This window comes from Narcine bancroftii, chromosome 3 (assembly GCF_036971445.1).
Source record: "Narcine bancroftii isolate sNarBan1 chromosome 3, sNarBan1.hap1, whole genome shotgun sequence".
Classification (NCBI taxonomy): Eukaryota; Metazoa; Chordata; class Chondrichthyes; order Torpediniformes; family Narcinidae; genus Narcine; species Narcine bancroftii.
In genome coordinates, this window is record NC_091471.1 from 25406446 (window position 1) to 25427174 (window position 20729).

Consider the following 20729-nt stretch of genomic DNA (forward strand, 5'->3'; position numbering starts at 1 on the left):
CTCCTAGCCAGACCAGGTCATTCTGGACTGGTCGACCTACTTGTGATATGCTCCATTCTTTTAGTTTATAAAAGCCTTGGTTTGGATCAACAAGTCTTTGGTTCTTTCGACGTGCATTACACTGGGTCTTTGAGATCTATACAAGTGATGTCCCGAAGGATTGGAGAATAGCCCAAGTCCTTTGTTTAAGAAGTAGGGATCGGCTGGTGAGCCTTTCATCAGTTGTAGGGAAATTATTGGAGAATATACTTTGGGATTAGATTTACACACATCTAGAACAGCACAGACTTATTTGTGATAGCATAGCTTGTATAGGAGGTGAACAAAATGGTTGATGTGGATCAGGCAGTGAATGGTGTCAATAAACCATTTGGCAAAGACACTCATGCTAGGCTGATTCATAAGGTTCAGGTGCGTTGGATCCATGGTGAATTGGTACTTTGAATTCAGAATTGGATGATCCATAGAAATCAGAGGTCAGTGGTGTAGGGGTGCTATTCTCATTGGAGGTCTATGACCCAAACTGGGACCTCTGCGTACACAAAGATTGGTGGAGTTGTTGTGGATGGTGAGAAATGTTGCCAAAGGACAGAAATAGGGGCAGAGAAATGGTAGATGAAATTCAATCCAGACAAGTGTAGGATGTCATATGTGAGAGGAAAGTATAGAGTGAATGGCAAGGCCTGAAAGAACACTGATGTGCAGAGGCATCTTGGAGGAGAAGTCCATTGCTCCCTTAAGACAGACACACAAGCAGACAAAGCAGTAAAACGAGGCATCCTTCATTGATCAGGGCATCAAGCATAAAGGTGGGGAAACCATGTTGCAGCAAGATGAAGCCTTGATTGGACACTATTGGAGAACTGTGTGCAGTTCTGGTCATCGCATTACAGGAGGAACATGGAGGCTTTGGAGAGGATGTCGCAGAAATTCATCAGGATGTTACATGGATGAGAAAGTACCAAATGGAAGGAGAAACTGGACAAACTTGACTTGTTTCTCTGGGTTGTAAAAGGCTGAACAGCAACCTAATGGAAGTTATCAAATTATGGTAGGTGTAGCCGATCGGCTGGATCATCAGACCTTTCTCCCAGGATGGAAATAACAAACACGAGAGGGCATAGATTTAAGGAGAAGTTGGGGTTGGGGGGGGGGAGTTGAAAGGAGATTTGTGAGGAAGGTTTTTTTTTACACACAGAATGCCCGGGAAGTCGCGATAGAGCAGCAATGTTTGAGAAACATTTAGACAAGCACTTGAGCAGGCAGGAAAATGGAGAGACGTGCACTTTGTGCAGGTAGATAGGATTGGCTTAAATTGGCACCCAGTTGGTTGGCCTGTTATTCTGCTGGTAATGTTCTATGTTCAATGTCTGAGCTCAGAATTGCTTGAAACTGTGAATAACAGATGAAATGGGCCCAGAAACGGGAGGCAGAAAGTGGTATCCAATATGTCCCCAGTTGTTTACCTGCTCCACCTCTCCATTCATTTATGCAAAAAATATTGTTATGTTCTTCACAGCCAACGTATTGTTGGCATGTAGTCGTGTAATCAACCACGGCAATAGATTGATGCACATCAAACTCCCACAAACAGCCAAGAAATAAGGCTGGCATGGCTGGCGTAGCGGTTAGCATGCCTTTACAGCGCCTGTAATTGGGACCAGGGTTTGAAACTCACGCTGTTTATAAGAAGAATGTATGTTCTCCCCATGTCTATTTTCCCTGGAGGGCTCTGGTTTCCTCCCACATACCGGGTTTGTAGGTTAATTGGGTGGCACGGACTCGTGGGCCGAAATTGCCTGTTACCATGTCTGAACAAATAAGGACCAGAAAACCACTTGATTGCAAGAGAAACATTGGTCAGGCACCACAGTTAACTTCTTGATTCCAGCACGACCTTTCATATTCTCAGGACAGGCAAATTTAACAGCTCCTTTGACCAGGTTGCTTTCTCCCAGTGGTGCACTGAGGTGCTTGCTGGGCTGTGCTTCTGCTCTGATTTCAGGAGTTGCCTTAAATCCACAACCTGTTGCTGTGACCACTGAAGTTAACAGAGAACATACAACATTGTAGCACAGTACAATGGCCCTTCAGCCCACAATATTGTGCTGACCTATGAAATCCACTCAGCAACTATCTAAACATTCCCTGTTGCACACTCACAACCCTCTATTTTTCTTACATCATGTGTCTAAGTCTTTTATAAGCGTATACAGAGCCGTTGTCATACCCACACTCCTGTTCGGCTCCGAATCATGGGTCCTCTACCAGCACTACCTACGGCTCCTAGAACGCTTCCACCAGCGTTGTCTCCGCTCCATCCTCAACATCCATTGGAGCGCTTTCATCCCTAACGTCGAAGTACTCGAGATGACAGAGGTCGACAGCATCGAGTCCACGCTGCTGAAGATCCAGCTGCGCTGGATGGGTCACGTCTCCAGAATGGAGGACCATCGCCTTCCCAAGATCGTGTTATATGGCGAGCTCTCACTGGCCACCGTGACAGAGGTGCACCAAAGAAAAGGTACAAGGACTGCCTAAAGAAATCTCTTGGTGCCTGCCACATTGACCACCGCCAGTGGGCTGATAACGCCTCAAACCGTGCATCTTGGCGCCTCACAGTTTGGCGGGCAGCAACCTCCTTTGAAGAAGACCGCAGAGCCAACCTCACTGACAAAAGGCAAAGGAGGAAAAACCCAACACCCAACCCCAACCAACCAATTTTCCCCTGCAACCGCTGCAACCGTGTCTGCCTGTCCCGCATCGGACTTGTCAGCCACCAACGAGCCTGCAGCTGACGTGGACTTTTACCCCCTCCATAAATCTTCGTCCGCGAAGCCAAGCCAAAGAAGAATGTACCAGCCTCCATCACCACTCACAGAAATGCATTCCAGGCATCCACCACTCTGCATAAAAAATCTACCTCTGACATCTCCCCTAAACTTTCCTCCACTCACCCTAAACAGATAACCTCTGGTATTTGGTATTGTCACCACAGGAAATAGGCTTTCTAAGCCCCTCATAATCTTAAGTCACCGCTCACCTTGTTACTCCAAAGAGGAAACCCCTCATTTTGTCAACATTGCTTCATAAAATATGTTTTACAATCCAGGCAACATCCTGGTAAATCTCTTTGCATCCTCTTCAAAGCATCTGCATCCTTCTTACAACAATACTTCAAGTGTGGTCTAACCAGAGTTTTATCGTGCTGCATTATTACCCTACAGGTCTTGAATTCAAACCCCTTACCAATGAAGGCTCTATCAACGTGCGGCAACTTTCAGGGATCTATGGAACCGGGACCCTCAGATCTCTCCGTTCCTCCACACTGGTGAGAATCCTGCCATTAAACACCTACTCCACCTTTAAGTTCAACCTTCCAAAATGCATCACTTCACACATCCGGACCGAACTCCATCTGCCAATTTTCCGCCCAACTCTGCTTTCTGTCTACATCCTACTGTAACCCATGACAACCTTCTACACTATTCACAACACCTCTGAACTTTGTTATATCTGCATACTTACTGACCCAGCCCTCCACTTCTTCATTCAAGTCATTTATGAAAATTACAAAGAGCAGAGGTCCCAGAACAGATCCCTGCAGAACTCCACCAGTTACTGACCTCCAGGCAGAATACACTCCTTCCACTACCTCCATAGCAATTGTCAGGCATGCCAACTCCAAATCCAAGCAGCCAAGATTATTCGACCTTTCTATTTCCCTTGATGGCTGAGAGGCAAGAGGTGCAAAAAATACTGCTTGTAAAAAGGCAGGCACAGATGCCCCAGGCAAGTGTTTGGCCCAAACCTTCCCTATAAAAAGCACTGCTTTCATTGACTTGTTATTTGGCATTTGTTAACACAAAAAGTATTATGAATTGCAAATTTTTAGAATGAGCCTTGTGTGTCATTGGAAACCACACTGGAATTTCAGGTGGCACTTGGAATTGTCATCTTGATTTGAATTTCAATCGAAACAGATTTAATTCTTGAATGTTTACAAGCTTTGTACTTTGATTCAGAGTTGAGTGAATTTGGCATTTTATCAAGATATTATAATGAAGTGCTTCTTAAATCCAATATCCATTTGTGTGCTTCTATTTTTTTATGCTGTTTAAAAATGTCTCAGACCTCCTGAGTGCACCCCCAGCACCCCCTGCTTCTTTCTGCACTTCACCTGGCAAATACCATCTAGGTTCAAGAAATGGAACCTCTTCAAATGGCATTTGGATGGTGCAGATCAAGGGGGGGGGGGTGTTCCATTCAACCCCTCCCTTTCACTTCCATGGGCACAGAGCATGTGCCTTGGGGCTCATCTTGGTTGAGTTGGTACCTCAGCAGGTAGTGGGTACCATCCACACACCATGTACTTGGTTACACAATCAGGGCAGTCATTTTGGGGCATTGGTATTCTGTCACAATCATTTTGTGGATTGAATAGATTGAGGTTTTGTCCATCCTTGACTGAATCTTTTGAAAATGGTCAGGCCTACAATGAACCCAAATTCACTGCCACTAAAGTAGATTATATCAACATTACTCCACTGGTTTTTTTTGGCTCTTGCTAAATTGAAAGATAATGGCTGACCTTTTTATAAGTTCAACTATTTCCTGCCTGTTCCCTTCAAACTCCTCAACACAAACTCAATCAGAGACTCATTTGAGGACCCTTATTTGAGTACTTCATTTTTTTTCTCTCTCTCTATTTCCTCATCTGCAGGAAAAAGAATCTCAGGGTTGCATGTGATGTCATGTATGTACTCTGACAATAAATCTGAAATCCGAATCTGATTACCATAACCATTCATACCCATATCCCGAAAAGTGCCATAGCCTTGAACATCTTAAATTTCACCACATCTCTGGATGCTGCAGTTAGAGAATTCCAAATGTTCACAAACCTCTGAAGAGAAGACATTCCTCTTTATTTGAGTCTCCTGAAGTGAGACTGTGCCTTGTAGATCTGAACTAACAGATGAAGGATTTTCACAGCATTAATCTTGAGAATATTATTCACACATTTTAACATAAACTTCCCTTAAATTCCCCTCCCATAGAAACTTCCTCCACTTCCCCACCCACTTGCTTGGAACTAGTAGGAGAGGGGATTGGGAGATACTGGTGTTGGTGCCACATTTACCATAGAACCGTAGAACATTACAGCACAGAAAGATGCCCCTTCGGCCCTTCTAGTCTGTGCCAAACCATTTTTGGTCTTGTCCCACTAACCTGCACTCAGTCCATACCTCTCCCATCCATGTACCTGTCCAAATTCTTCTTAAATGTTAAAATTGAGCCCACATTCACCACTTCAGCTGTCACACTCCCACTACTATGTGTGAAGGAAGTTCCCCCTCATCTTGACCCTAAACTTTTCCCCTTTCACTCTTAACCCATGTCCTCTGGTTTGCATCTCACCTACACTCAGTGGAAAAAGTCTATCTACATTTACTCTGTCAATCCCCCACATAATTGTAAATACCTCTATCAAATCTCCCCTCATTCTTCTATGCTTCAGGGAATAAAGTCCTAACCTGTTTAACCTTTCCATGTAACTCAGTTCCTGAACTCTGGTTAACATCCTAGTAAATCTTCTCTGCACTCTTTCTATCTGATTGATATCGTTCCTGTAGTTAGGTGGCTAAAACTGCACATAATACTCCAAATTTGGACTCACCAATGTCTTATACAACTTTACCATAACATCCCAGCTCCTAGACTCAATACTTTGATTTATGAAGGGCAATACGATGGGGTTCCACTCCAGGACTCACATCGTAAGGTGAAATGATCATAAATCAGGGTCCACCTGTACTGATAGTATCCTGCCTTGTCCCTGCCAGGTCGACATCCCTGCTGCTGCATTCCCAGGGGGCTGATGCCCCTGCTGCCAGGTAACCAGGGGCAGTGCCATCACCTTGCAACCTACGTTGTGATTTGGAACGCATGCAGAAATTTCCATTGCTCTCTCTCCTTCTTCAATCTCAGTCTCCCTCCGCAGGGATGGCGATTTGAGCACGCATTCTAAATCTTTTTTTAAAAAAACGGTGTTGGGTCTGCCAAAGCCTGATACAGACCCCAACTTACCTTTATTCAAAATGGATTTGATTATTATAACTTCAAAATATCGTAAGTCAGAACATCACAAGTCAGGGTCTATCTGTATGCCAAAGCTCTCTTTACAACCCTATCAACCTGTGACACCACTTTCAGGGAATTATGTATCTGTACTCCCAGATCCCACTATAATCATGTTGCTGTCATTTACAGTAACATAATTATCCAGACTACTTAGTTCACCATTCTGTCATCCCATTCATCAGCCAGGTTGTTCAGTGATTCTGTCCACAGTCCTTCACAATCTGGATGCATGCATCTTAGAAGTGGAGGCAACATTAATACAATGATCTCAGCTGTCTGATCTGCCAACCAGGAGCATGATTGGTAGAATCACTCTCTGTGCATGTTTGCTGACCCCCCAGCCCACTCAGCACCCACCGCCTACTCTCTAGCACCTCACTGCATCGTTGGGCGCAGGAATCTTTCAGCCCCCTCCAGGGGTGAGGTGCTAAATTTTTAGGTGCCGGAGCTCACCAAAAACAGCTACAAGGAGGTCTCACAAGGCCTGGCTTTGGTGGCCACCATGTCGTTGTAGAAATGAGAGTGAATGGTAGGACGATGACTGGTCGTGGAAGAAACAGCTTCCTTGTATGTCCAGTATAGTGCTCAACAGGGGGAGGGGGGGGGGGTTGGGTGGGGTGGGCTTGGAGGTGCCTGGCAACGGCTCACCAATAAGCTCTGGCAACATTGCACCCCTGGCCCCCTCTGCATCTAGGCTCTACTAAGAGGAAGGGAATTGAAGAGAGATTTATGATTAAAAAAATGTGTGAACAATATTCTGAGCTTATACTGTGAAGATCTTTCCTCTGCTGGGAAATTTTAGTAATACGAGATACATTCTCAGTTTAGGGAGACTCCAACAAAGAGGAATTTCCTCTCTGTTCTGCCAATGGAGCAAGCCATTATTTGAGTGAGATCCCAAATCTGGAACCCAGTGTGGTGAGTTGGGGTGTGTTGTTGGAAGAGACTGCTTTTGTGTTTTACTTTATGGTTCCTGCGCTAGAGATCAGCGGAATCCAATGTCCATTCATTTGGGGGACAGACAGAGCAAAAGGCAAGAAACACTCTTCTTAATTCAGTCAGCAAATGAAAAATGCTCCCTTCCACCTCTCAGTATCCTCCTGTCGATTGTGGGTTGGAGATTATTCAAACCATGAACAACATCCAGGAGAGAAAAGACGTGGCTTGCCTACAAAGATCAGTCCTCCTTCATTCTTCCAGCCCTCCTGTGTTCTGCAAATACACTGCCCTCCATAATGATTGGGACAAAGACATCTTTTCCTTTATTTGCCCTGTGCTCCACAGTTTTAAATTTGTAATCAAACAATTTGCATGTGATTAAAGTGCACATTCCAGATTTTATTCAGTAGTCATTGACGCAATGAATGTCTCCTGAATGGTTTTTCTGATCTGTCAGTTATGTCTTTGGGGATTTTTCTTCATTATAATGAGAATTCTTCAGTAGAGGTCTTCCTTGGCCTACCAGACCCTTTGCGATGATTAAGCTCACAGTACTTTCTTGCTTCTTACAGATGTTCCAAACAGTTGATTTTGATAAACCTAAGGTTTGGGTGATGGCATTTTATTCTTGTTTTTCAGCCTCACAATTACTTCTTTGACTTTAATTGGCACAACTCTGGCCCTTATTTGAAAAAATGGCAACTGCAGGCTCCAACAGTGATTGAAAGCTTAGAACCAAGCCTAGATCTCTTATACCTGCATCAATGAATCAATTGAACATATATGGTGCCCTGAAATGAGGGGACTATGTATATGGTGTAAATTCCATATAGTCACATCAAAATGTATACAAATAACCTTGAATAAAATCTGGAATGTCTACTTTAATTACGTTTGATTAAAAATTTAAAACTGTAGAGCACGGGGGCAAATAAAGGAAAGAATTATCCCAAACATTATGGAAGGCACTGATTCTTTCCTCTACCCATGTACAACACACAGTTTATCACCTCAGCCACTAAACTGGCAGCAATTCCTGTCACCTTGTAATCTTCCATTCATATTCACACCTATTACCCTGAACATTTGGTGGTCATTTCACACCTCACCACCAGAAGCCAGACAGAAGCAAATAATTCCTTACTATGTCAGGGTTAGATTGGACTAACTGCAGTACAGGACTGTAAAAGATTATTAGGGCCACTTGGTTGGCCCCAGTCCATTAGTCATCACTGAACCAGGTGACACAAATGTTTGAAAAATGGCACTGCATTAATAAATCAACTTGAGGAAGTTATATCCGAGATTTATGATAACATTGTGCTCAGTGGAATTAAGAGCTTGGGTGGAGAAAGTTAACTATCCACTATCTCATCGTTTGATCTTCGCAATGAACAACCGATGCCTTGTACTAAAGCTCCATTATGTTTGATTGCAGCCTTATAATAACAGAAACATAGCAGTTACATCTACAGTGGTTCCCTGTTCCCTGTCAAAGCATACTCCCCCAACCACCCACTGAACCTTTCACACAGTCGTTCAGGTTACTCTTCACCATGCATGTATCCAAAGTCACAATGGAATTAGTTTCTCCAGGGCATTACGATCCAACCACATACTGTTATAAAAAGTGTTTCATAAGACAATCTTAAATCTCTTTCTCTTGATTTAATATGACTTACCCCTGATCCTTAATCCCTTCCCCATGAAAGGAAACAGATCTTCGGTACCCACTCTAATTGGGTACCTATCATTTGATGTACTTTCAAATCTTGCCTCAACCTTCCCTTCTCTGCACACAATAGCACCGATCTCTCCAATCTTTCCTTCTAACTGTTGGCCTTTATCCCAGAAACCATTCCTGAAAGCAGTTAGCGTAGTGATTGGGGCAACAATATTACAACACTAGCGACCTGGGTTCGAATTTGGTGCTGTCTGTAAGGAGTTTGTATATTCTTCCCGTGTTCTGTGTGGATTTTTCCCAGGTTTCCTCCCACCCTTTGAAAACATTCAGGGTTGGTAGGTTCATGGGCTGAAATTGGATTCTACCATGTCATAAATAAATTTATAACATATAAAATCTTTTCTGGATCCTCTCCAATGCTTACGCATCCTTCCATAACACGGCAACCAGAATTGAACACGATAATCCAGTTGAGGTCAAGCCATTGGTTTATAAAGTCGCTGTTACATGATTGGTCAAGTCACTATCTCCCCGTCCATTCTTAAAATTACAATTGGAGCTCACTTTGTAAAGTGACATCTATTGTCCAGAATCAAAGTATCCAGGAGACCACAGATGCTGGGATCCAAAGCCAAATGCAAACTGCTGGAAGAACTCACTGAGTTGAGCACCATCAGTGGGAGAAGAATGGTCGATGTTTCAAGTGGAAGAAGACAAGGGGTCGACCTTTTGAGTGGCTTGATCATCATTCTTCCTCTACTGATGCTGCTCGAACCATGGATTTCCTCCAGCAGCTTGTGCCTTCACTTCCAAAATAATCATCACGGAATAAATATAACTGACTAATAATAGCATGGGATGGGCAGTCACATGTTTCCCCCCCCCCACCCCCACACAGAATCTGCCAGAGCAAGAGAATGCTGTGGGGAGCTGGGCAGGATTTCTGGCACTTTGCCAAGCAGGGGTAATTATAATTATTGCGATCAGATAAGAAAGCGGGTTGAATGATACCATAGGATTCACCCGCCGGTCTGCAGTCAAACCAACAGGTGTTTCAGACTGTAAATGAACCGTTGGCCGAGTTTCAAAGTCACATGATCTGCAGTCAATAAGTCCACATTCCATCGACGCTGATAAACCTGTCAGGCGAGAGATTTTCAAGCACTGCATTCCATTTATGACAAGTGTTAAATGCTTTCCCTGCTCAAACGAAACAGGCAAATTAACAGAGTTCCTTGTGCAGCTAGCTATGCATTCTCATGGTGAAACTGGGCTAAGTATATCATTATCATTCCCTGGTCTGGCTGCCAGCTGCGGTTGGATGTTCTCCCGGATTCTCATGACTTCATACCTCCAAGCGGCCCACCCAGTCAACCAGCCTCTCCTTCCTTACCTCACTATTGATAAACAATTGCATCCAAAGAAAACAGATGGGTGATACAATAATCCACCTGCCCCCTCCCACCCCCCACCACAAGTCATTGTCAGCAGCTTTTGAGACGTTGCCCTTTCATCCTTGGGAAACTCCAGGAGAATCCAGGAAGGTTGGTGACTCAAAGCCCATTGCTCTCAGTGAGCAGATTGTTGCCTAGATGTTTGGCTGATTTCCCGGAATTCTTTGGGGTTGGTACCTTGTGGGGAACAGTAATTCAAGGTGCTGCCAAAGCCTCCCTTTCCATGTCATTCCCATCTCATGAAACTACTCACTTCAGTTGTACAGCGGCAAAGAATGAGACATACCGAAGCTCCTTCTAAAATCTGTGGGCAATTGTTCTGAAGAGTTAATTTACTAGCATTAATTAATAGGAAAGATTCCTGATCATCTTTCTCAGTCTGGTCTCTGTCTATTTTCAGAACCAAAGAAACGTTGTTGAGTCTCAATTCTCCTTTGAAGAGGCCTGGTGAGACATTCAGTTTTACCATTGCTGCCATACTCAGGGAATGACTAAACCCTGACCAGTTAGGGTTTAGTGTTGCTTTGAGTCTGATTGATCTTCCCAAGATCTCCTCACAAACAGATGGTGAATAAGGACTAATGGGATTGGTCCAGAATGGCAAAGTGTCCCATCTGATAAGTCAGGATACACCCTGACAAGGTTGTTCTGGAAGAATCATACCTTACAGAGAATGCGCCAGACTCTGTCGTCACAAATCCTGGGTATGCCACAGAATATTACACCACAGTACAGGCCCTTCAGCCCATGAGGTTATGCTGACTATGTAACTCTACTCTAACAATCTAATCCTTCCATAAATCGCACCCATAACCCTCTATTTTTCTTATGTCCTGTCCCTTTGTCAGGACAGACTACCAGAATAGTTGGAGGGATTTCAGAAGGTTAAAATTACAGTAAAGCCTCTGTAATCCAGAATTCAAGCAACCTGCAGCCTCAAGCAACTAAGAAAAAAAAGCGGAAAATAAATAGGTAAAAAATACAAAGATGAGAATATAATGTGAAAGTCTACAGACACTGTGGTTGAAGTACAGTGTACTTTATATTGCAAAGATAAGGATACATGACCGATGTTTCAGGCTTGAGCCCTTCATCAAGGCATGAGAAATTGTTGGCAGGTGCCAAAGCACAAGATGAACTTGGACTATGAACAAAGAATAAAGGGACAAGAGAAATGGAAAACATTAATCAGCAGAGGAAGGCCCCTACCTCCTACATCTCCACCTCTCCCTCCCCTACCTCCTACATCTCCACCTCTCCCTCCCCTACCTCCTACATCTCCACCTCTCCCTCCCCTACCTCCTACATCTCCACCTCTCCCTCCCCTACCTCCTACATCTCCACCTCTCCCTCCCCTACCTCCTACATCTCCACCTCTCCCTCCCCTACCTCCTACATCTCCACCTCTCCCTCCCCTACCTCCTACATCTCCACCTCTCCCTCCCCTACCTCCTACATCTCCACCTCTCCCTCCCCTACCTCCTACATCTCCACCTCTCCCTCCCCTACCTCCTACATCTCCACCTCTCCCTCCCCTACCTCCTACATCTCCACCTCTCCCTCCCCTACCTCCTACATCTCCACCTCTCCCTCCCCTACCTCCTACATCTCCACCTCTCCCTCCCCTACCTCCTACATCTCCACCTCTCCCTCCCCTACCTCCTACATCTCCACCTCTCCCTCCCCTACCTCCTACATCTCCACCTCTCCCTCCCCTACCTCCTACATCTCCACCTCTCCCTCCCCTACCTCCTACATCTCCACCTCTCCCTCCCCTACCTCCTACATTTCCACCTCCCTCCCCCTACCTCCTACATCTCCACCTCTCCCTCCCCTACCTCCTACATCTCCTCCTCTCCCTCCCCTACCTCCTACATCTCCTCCTCTCCCTCCCCTACATCCTACATCTCCACCTCTCCCTCCCCTACCTCCTACATCTCCACCTCCCCGCTACGTCCACCTCCTCTTCCCTGATTTCCCACCTCCCCTTCCCCACCACTTCCTACATCTCTACCTCCCCTTACCCCACTTCTCCACCTCTCCCTCCCCTACCTCCTACATCTCCACCTCCCCGCTACGTCCACCTCCTCTTCCCTGATTTCCCACCTCCCCTTCCCCACCACTTCCCACATCTCTACCTCCCCTTACCGCACTTCTCCACCTCTCCCTCCCCTTACCGCACTTCTCCACCTCTCCCTCCCCTACCTCCTACATCTCCACCTCCCCACTATGTCCACCTCCTCTTCCCTGATTTCCCACCTCCTCTTTCCCACCACTTCCCACATCTCTACCTCCCCTTACCTCACTTCTCCACCTCCCTCTCCCCCACTCCTCATATCTCCACCTCCCTGCCCCCACATGACCTCCTCTCCCCCACTTCCCACGACTCCATCCCTACATCACCTCTCCCTCCCCCAATTCCCACATCTCCACCGTTAACCCCCCACCTCACTAACCCTCTTCAATTTCTGGATCCCTACCTCTTCTTCCTCGGTGAAGACACCTCTCTAAATGTGCAACTTTGACAACGATCTTTGTTTGTCTTTGGCTTGATAACTCTGTCCAGTTCCACGACACACAAGAAGAGCTTCAACAATGAAGCCGTATCACTGACATGGTTACTTACAGCCAGTCTATGGCAATCTGGGGCAAACCAAATAAATGCCAACTCTTGATCACCTGACAGCTAACAAAACCTATGGTTCTATTGTGACTTCATGATTGAGGTTTTTCATTCCTTTTCCGCTGGTTTCTTTTTCCACCTGTACATTAATGTTAGGGCTGACAGTGTATAAACATACAACACTCAATTAAACTTTGCAGATGGACATAAAATAAGTTAATCAACTGTATAGCATCCTTGTGATCACAAGGGCAGGCTTCACCCACACCAGACTTTAATTGGAAATTTCCATTCTGACTATTAACCTGGCAAGAAACAGACTGTTCTGTTCTGGGCAAAGTTCAACAACAATATTATCTCATTGTTGTTCTGACTGAGAGATCAGGTGCCAAGTAGATTTCAGAACACTTTGCAACTCACAATAACACCCAAGGGGACCCATTCTTTCCCTGGTGACCCTCTTGCTTCTGATATACTTATTCTCCTTAATCTTACATGCCAAGAATATTTGGCTGCCTTATTAAATGTATGCCAGACATAGATGGATAGAATTTTGAACAGTGGGAGAATAAAGGGTTATGGGGAGCAGGAGGGTAAGTGGAGCTAAATCCACAGCTAGGTCAGCCAGGATCTTACTGACCTGTAGAAATGGGTTGACAGACTACTTCTGCTCCCATTTCTAATGTTCTTATTCACAAGCCCCTTCAAAATTCTTCCTTGTTCTCTCCTATGCATTCCTTAAGAGATTCCCCTGATCCTGCTTGCCTACACTTGCCAAATGCTTTCTTTCTTTTCCTGATCAATATCCTTTTGTTGTCCAAGATTCATTAATCTTGTCATTCTTGCCTTTCACCATGACAGATATATGCTGGCCTTGAACTCTTACTAACTCTTATTTGAAAGACTCCCACATGTCAGCTGTTGTTTTGCCCACCAGCATCTGCTCCTAATCTACTTTTGCCAGGTCCTCTCACATCCTACTGTAATCAGTTTTTCCCCCAATTTATAATCATACAGTTGTAGAGCACAGAAACGGGCCTTTCAGCCCAACTTATCCATGCCGACCAAGGGGCCTTCCTCAGTTGGTCTTATTTTCCTGCATTCGGCCCACATCTCTCTGCAACTTTCCTAACAATAAAACAATAAAGCATCGCAATTGTACCTGCTTCCACCAGCTCCTGTGTCAGATCATTCCATTTACCTACCACCGCCTCTCAGGTCTGTTTAAATCATCTGCCTTCAAAACCATAACTTGATGACCAATCTTAATGCTTTTCAATAACGACTTTAAACTTAGAATATTATGGCCACTTCCACCACCTGCCCGAATTCATTTCCAAAGATAAAGTTGAGAATAGTCCTGTCTTCATTTGGATATTCTACGTATTGTCTCAAAAGACTCTCTTGGATGCACTTAAACAATTTCACCTGGTGTAAGCCCCTTGCATGAAAGCAATCCCAGTCAATATTAGGAAAGTTAAAATTTTCCTACTAATAACCCTGTCGCTCTTACACCTTTCTGTGATTTGATTACATCTATTCTTCTGATTATTGGGAGGCCTGCAGTGGTCACCCCAGAAAAATAATTGATCTCCTCTTGTTCCTAAGTTCTACCCATATAGCCTCAATGCACAATTCCTTCAGAATATCCTCTCCGGTATCATTGCATTTTCTACTTAACCAGTAGTGTGATTCTCTCCTCCTCTTTTGCATTCCCAACATTAAGCCACTAGTCTGGCCCTTCCCTCGACCACATTTTTCTAACTGCAGTAATATCAGAATTCCAAGTGTTGATCCATGTTCTAAACCTACCTGACCTACTGTGAGGTTCCTTATATTAAACCAATCCTCTTGAGCCTGCCAGCTCACCAGTGGTTCCCAACCTGCCTGTGTCTGCTCTGCCCACTGGATTTCCTAGGTTTATCCTCGACAGTGTTCACCTCATGAGAACTGCTTCTCTGCTTTCCACTTCCTTGCCAAATCACTTTAAATTCTCCTGGGTCAATGAGTACAAGGCTATTGAACCTGCATCAGAATTAGAATCAGAACTTATTGTCATGAACAAGTCATAGTGCAAACATTCATATTATAACCATCTTACGACGTTACAATAAAAAATAAAATAATATTGCATGAAAAGTAAGGCAGTGCGTTTGGTTCACTGAATATTCATGAATCTGATTGCAATGGGGAAGAAGCTGTCCATGTGCCGTTGGGTGCTCGTCTTTAGGCTCCTGTACTTTTTCCTGATGGTAGCAGTGATGAGGGCATGACCTGAGTGGTGGGGGGGGGGGGGGGGGTCTTTGAGGATAGAGGCTGATTTTTTTAAGACACTACCTCCTGTAGATGTCCTCAATGGAGTGAAGGCTGGTGCCCATGATGTCACAGACCGAGTTAACAACCCTCTGGAGTTTATTCTTGTCCTGAGAGTTGGTACCTCCATACCAGGCATTGATTCATCCAGCAGAGTGCTCTCCATGGTACACCTGTAGAAGTTTACGAGAGTCTTCAGTGTCATACCAAACCACCTCAGACACCTCACAAAGTATAGCTGGTGGTGAGCCTTCTTTGTGGAGCCTTCATCAATGTGGAGGTTCAGGACAGATTTTCAACGATGTTGACACCCAGGAATTTGAAGTTCATGACCCTTTCCACTACTGAGCCCTTGATGAGGACTGGGTTATGTTGCCCTGACTTCCTCCTAAAGTCCACAATCGTCTCCTTGGTTTTGCTGATGTTGAGCGTAAAGTTGTTGTCGTTACATTAGCTGATCTACCTCCCTCCTATACGCTTCCTCATTGATGTTTGTGATTCTGTCAACAACTGTGGGTGTCATCTGAAAACTTAAAGATAGCATTGGAATTGTGCCTGGTCACACAGTCATGGTTGTGTAATGAGTAGAGCAGTGGGCTAAGCACGCATCCTTGGGGTGGGCCTGTGTTGATAATCAGTGAGGAGGAGACGTTGATTCCAATTCATACTAACTGTAGAATTCTGATGTGAAAGTCAAAGATCCATCTGCAGAGGGAGGTACAGAGACCTAGAGTTTGTGGCTCCTTGACCAGCACTGAGGGAGTAATGGTATTGAAGGCTGAGCTGTAGTCGATGAAGAGCACCCGTATGTACAAATTGCTACTTTCGAGGTGATCCAGTTGAGGTGTAACTCAATCTTCTTGTGCAGACCCCACCTACCCCAGAAGTCATCCAAATGATCAAATCACCCCCAAACCCTCTGACCTACACAAGTTAGTGTTCATCTGTCCTATGCTCCTATTTCCACCCTCACCAGCACATGGCACAGGGAGTAATCCATCATTACAACCTTGGAGGTCCTTCTGCCCAACTCCCCACTTCTAATCCCATTTCCCAGCACTTTACCCAGTGCCTGCCAGGTTTTGAATGCTGGTAATAATTACCTTTGCTATGGAGAAAAATTTCTCAGCATTTACCCCAGCTAGACAGCTCATGATTTTGTGCACCTCTCTCAGGCCTCCTATCAAACTTCTCTACACTGCTCCAAGGACTACAGACCCAACCTATCCTCCATTTCAAGTAACATGCTGGTGACTCTCCTTTGCGCTCTCTCCAATACAATCATACTCATAGGATGCAAACAGTACTGCAGACAGTACTCCAGTCGGGATAGAAACAATATTATGTATACATGTTATCTGTCATTCACCTCCCTCCATTTTTATCTCTGTGATGAACAAGGTTTGTCCACTCTCGGCTGGCACCTGGACCACTCCACCACAAACATTCCCTTCTGCTCTCCCCTTCTTTGCAACATTATATAACTGTATAACAGTTTACAGCATGGAAACAGGCCATATGGGCCCTCGAGTCTTGTTGCACTTGTTTTTCTACTTGCCTGGTCTGACAAAGAGTCACCGATCAGATCTTTGCTTCTCTCCTTACACGTGCTGTTTGATCTGCTGAGTGTTTTATTTCAGATTTCCAATATTTCTAATTTGAACCTTTACGCATCTTCCTCTTCATTTTAGGTTTCGTGATGCAAGCTCTGGCAGCTGGTGTTGACTGTGAAATGAAGCTTCATCTGAACAAAGACTTCATGCAGGTAAGGGCATGTTATATAAATAAAAGACACAAAACAATGATTTTAAAGTTGTAGGTTTGACAGTCCAAGGACTGGTTGTGACCTGCTTACACTCTGTTTTCAGCTGAAGTCGCTACCACCTGGATCTGTCTCTATAAAATCTATAGGATAATCAATACACCTAAAGCTGTCCAACAGAGAAGAGTGGACAATCCTGGGATTTTATTGCAACTATTACTTCAAACACCAACAACCTCACATTTCAGGACTATTCACAAACAGGATTGGAAAATCACTGCCAGGAAAAATAACAGAACTGGGACCGAAACAAGTGGCTTTGATGTTTACATCATCGGAGTGGGTGGCAGAGCTGCAAGAGATAGAAACTTTTTCATTCAGAACACCAGAGGCAATGTTCTCAGAGCAAGCAGGGTGACCACATACCCGCATCATTGCTAAAACCACACCCACCTGCTCACAATCCCCCCCCACAATTCCACTGAATAGGCTCAGGTGTTGCTGAACCTCTCATTCATGATGAGGATTTCAAAGTTCTCCCTTGTTTCATCATTCCATTGAGATTCGGTCAGTTATACAGCATGGAAAAAGCCCCTTCAACCCAACTCATCCATACTGGCCAAAGTAACTGCCTTATCAAGGCAGCCATGGACGCTCCGAGAGCTGCTCAGTTCCTTGAGCATTTCTGTGTTTTTACTACAACCCCAGCATCTGGGGACTTTCATGTTTCACTCTATTCTGTTGCTCTTGTGTGAAATCACTTCAAGGGATGCTTACCCTGAGGAGGTTCTACTCATCTGTTGGTCTGTACTCCTTGTTTCAGACACCTGCCTGGTTTTTACTCACACCTTGAGGAAGGGCTCAGGCCCGAAACGATGGTTATATATCTTTACCTCCTATGCTTTCTGTGTGACCTACTGAGTTCCTTCAGAATTTCTGTTTTAATTAAGGTAACTATCCAAGCTCATCTCCTTTCCTTGCATTTGGCCCACATCCTCCTAAATGTGCGTCTATCTAATTGTAGCAGGAATCATGGAAGTCTGCAATCGCCGTAATTGTAGAAGGGCTGAGACCCGAAACGTTGGTTATATATCTTGATCTCCTATGGATGCTGCGAGACCTGCTGAGTTTCTCCAGCATTTTTGTGTTTTTGAATGTATCTCCCATTTCATATTTATTATCTCTCGTGAGGTAATTTAATTCATGCTTCATGATTGTTAGTGCATTTTACGTACCAGTGCAGATGAAACAAGCCAGAAGAATTTCAGTGCATTTACACATTGTACGTATGTTCAATAATAAAATCTCATCTCATTTCACTCCTTTCTTATCCAAGTGCATTTCAAATGTTGCAATTGTCCCCATTTCCACAAGCTCCTCTGCTAGTTCGTTCCACGTACCTGCCAACCTCGGTGCCTCAGGCCCCTTTTAAATCTTTCCCATCTCATCTTCTAGTTTTAGATTTCCCTACCCTGAGAATGATCTTGGTGATTTTATAAACCTCTAATAATATCCTCCCCCAGCCTCCTTCACCCCAGTCAATCCAGCACTGTCAAGAAGCTTGTATGTTCCCCTTCGGTTTCCTCCCCCCCGCCCCCCAAAAAAAACATACAGGGTTTGAGGGTTTATTGCTGTATTTTTGGCAGCATGGGCTCATGGGGTGGAAGGGTCTGTTACCATGCTGCAGCTATAACTTTTAAAAATTAATTAGAATAAAAAGAAAGGAGTCTGCAAGGTAAAGGTTAAAGGTACCATTATTGTCATGTAATACAACATTTAGAATGTATCATACATGAAATTCTTTAACTTTTGTCTACCATAAGACAGACAGACAGTCGCCACTTTGTCTGGAGTCCCTCAGAAACCTACAGCACCTCGTGTTCCTAGGCGGTTTCCCCTCTAAGTACTGACCAGGCCTGAGCCTGCTTAGCTTCTAAGATCAGACAATCTCAGGCATATACAGGCTATTTGGCTTCCATTAGGCATTCATGGGAATTCAAACCCTGTGTGACCCATTCAGGTTTTGGCTCTGCAAAGTGTATTACCCACAACACACCTTTGAATTTCTTCCATGGGCTGTTCATTCAAATGAAATACTCTGACAAACAATCCCCACCATTCCCCTCCTTCTCATCGGATTTCACTGCATCATTACCTGTTCTAGTTTGCCGGACATGGGAAGTATCTTTGGGGGGTTGCTTGGCTCCCTGTACTGTGGAGGCAAGTTCTTCTCATTGTTATTGGTCACATCAATTTTAGTTTTATCTCCTATGCGTCGGTCCCCGTTGATATACACAGAATTTGACACATTCTCAGGGTTAAAGCATTTCTCTTCAGCTGATAAGCGTTTTGAGAATTCCCGGGAAGTGTAACCGTTCCTTGGCCCATCTGGGTGACGACTGCTGTCGTGGATGAGGCCTTGTCGCTGGTTGCTGTTCATGCTTTTCATGGCAAACTCCTGTTCATTGGCGACGCCACTGCCCACGCTCCCCATTGTGCCCTGGGAGAAGGCAGGATCTGTGGACCGGGGAGCAAACACCGGGAACGACTCGCAGCCGTGAAAACTGGGATCACTGGTCGTTGACAGCAGCTGAAGTTTTGCCATGTTGAGTCAGAAAGAATGGAGCAACATCAGCCAGTGGTCCTGAAAGGTGAAAATGAAATGGATGAGCTTTAGATGCAGAACATAGAACATTACAGCACAAAACACAGGCCCTTCAGTCCACAATGTTGTGCTGACCTATGCAAACCTACTCCACAACTACCTAACCCTTCCCTGGCTCACAACCATAACTTCTATCTTCCTAACGTCCATGTGCATTCCTGATCTAAGAGTCTTCTGAATATTTCCATTGTATCAGGCTCTACTACCACCCCTGGCAATGCATTCCAGGCACCCACCACTCTCTGTAAAAATAAACCTACCTCTTATGTTTCTCCTAAAATTTTCTCCACTTAACTTTAAACAGTTGGTCCTCTTGTATTTGCTATTGTTTCCCCAGGAAAAGGGCGCTCATAATCCGATATACCTCCATTAAGTCACCCCTCACACTTCATCACTCCAAATAGGAAAGCCCTAGCTCTGTCAACCTTGCTTCATATGACATGTACTCCAATACAGTTAACGTGCATGTAAGTATCTTCTGACCCCCACCCCCCCCAACTCCCTCCAAAGCAGCTATATCCTTCCGATGATGCAGCGACCAGAAATGAATGCAATACTCCAAATGTGTTCTAACCAGTGTTTTGTAGAGCTGCAACATCTCTTGAACTCAGTCCTCCGACTGATGAGGGCCAGCACACCATATACCTTCTTAACCACCAGATCTACGTGCAGCAACCTTGAGGGATTACGGACTTGGACCACAAGATCTCTCTGATCTTTCATGCTGTTAAAAATCCTCCCATTTACTACGCCTTCATGTTTGACCTTGCAAAGTACATCACTTCACACTCATCCAAATTGAAATGGTAAATAATTTAACATTTCTGAAGGTCATCGATGCCGGAAATTCCCCGACAGCCCACTTCCACAAGCCAAGTGCAGAGGACAGAAGAGGGTGCCAACGGGCCAGCGATGGACCTTTCAAGGTCCTTTCAAAGCCTTGGCCTGTTCTGGCAAGAGAGCTCAGCAGCTGTAAATGGTCTAACAATCCAGAAGTCCAGGGAGATAATCTATAAGCACTTGCTCAAATAGCACCATGGCAATGGGGGCTGTTAAATTCAATTAATTAAAGAACTCAATAATACAATGTCACGGTCAAGGTAAATTTGGAAAACAAGCAGTGAGGTCATGGAACCTATACAGAT

At 44.7% G+C, this 20729-nt stretch overlaps 1 protein-coding gene across 18 annotated transcripts in view; it reads right to left on the reverse strand.

Moving 5' to 3' along the window:
* LOC138757015 (leucine zipper putative tumor suppressor 3) overlaps positions 1 to 20729 on the reverse strand; it is a 100810-nt gene that overhangs the window by 20051 nt on the left and 60030 nt on the right. For 17 of the 18 annotated variants that reach the window (XM_069923610.1, XM_069923603.1, XM_069923604.1 and 14 more), the window contains one exon: positions 19075 to 19563. In XM_069923610.1, coding sequence (XP_069779711.1) covers positions 19075 to 19524 — 450 coding nt within the window. In that variant the 5' untranslated portion in view covers positions 19525 to 19563. Of the gene's footprint in view, positions 1 to 9778; positions 10874 to 19074; positions 19564 to 20729 lie in introns of those variants that run through there. The other variant, XM_069923611.1, reaches the window with a different exon arrangement.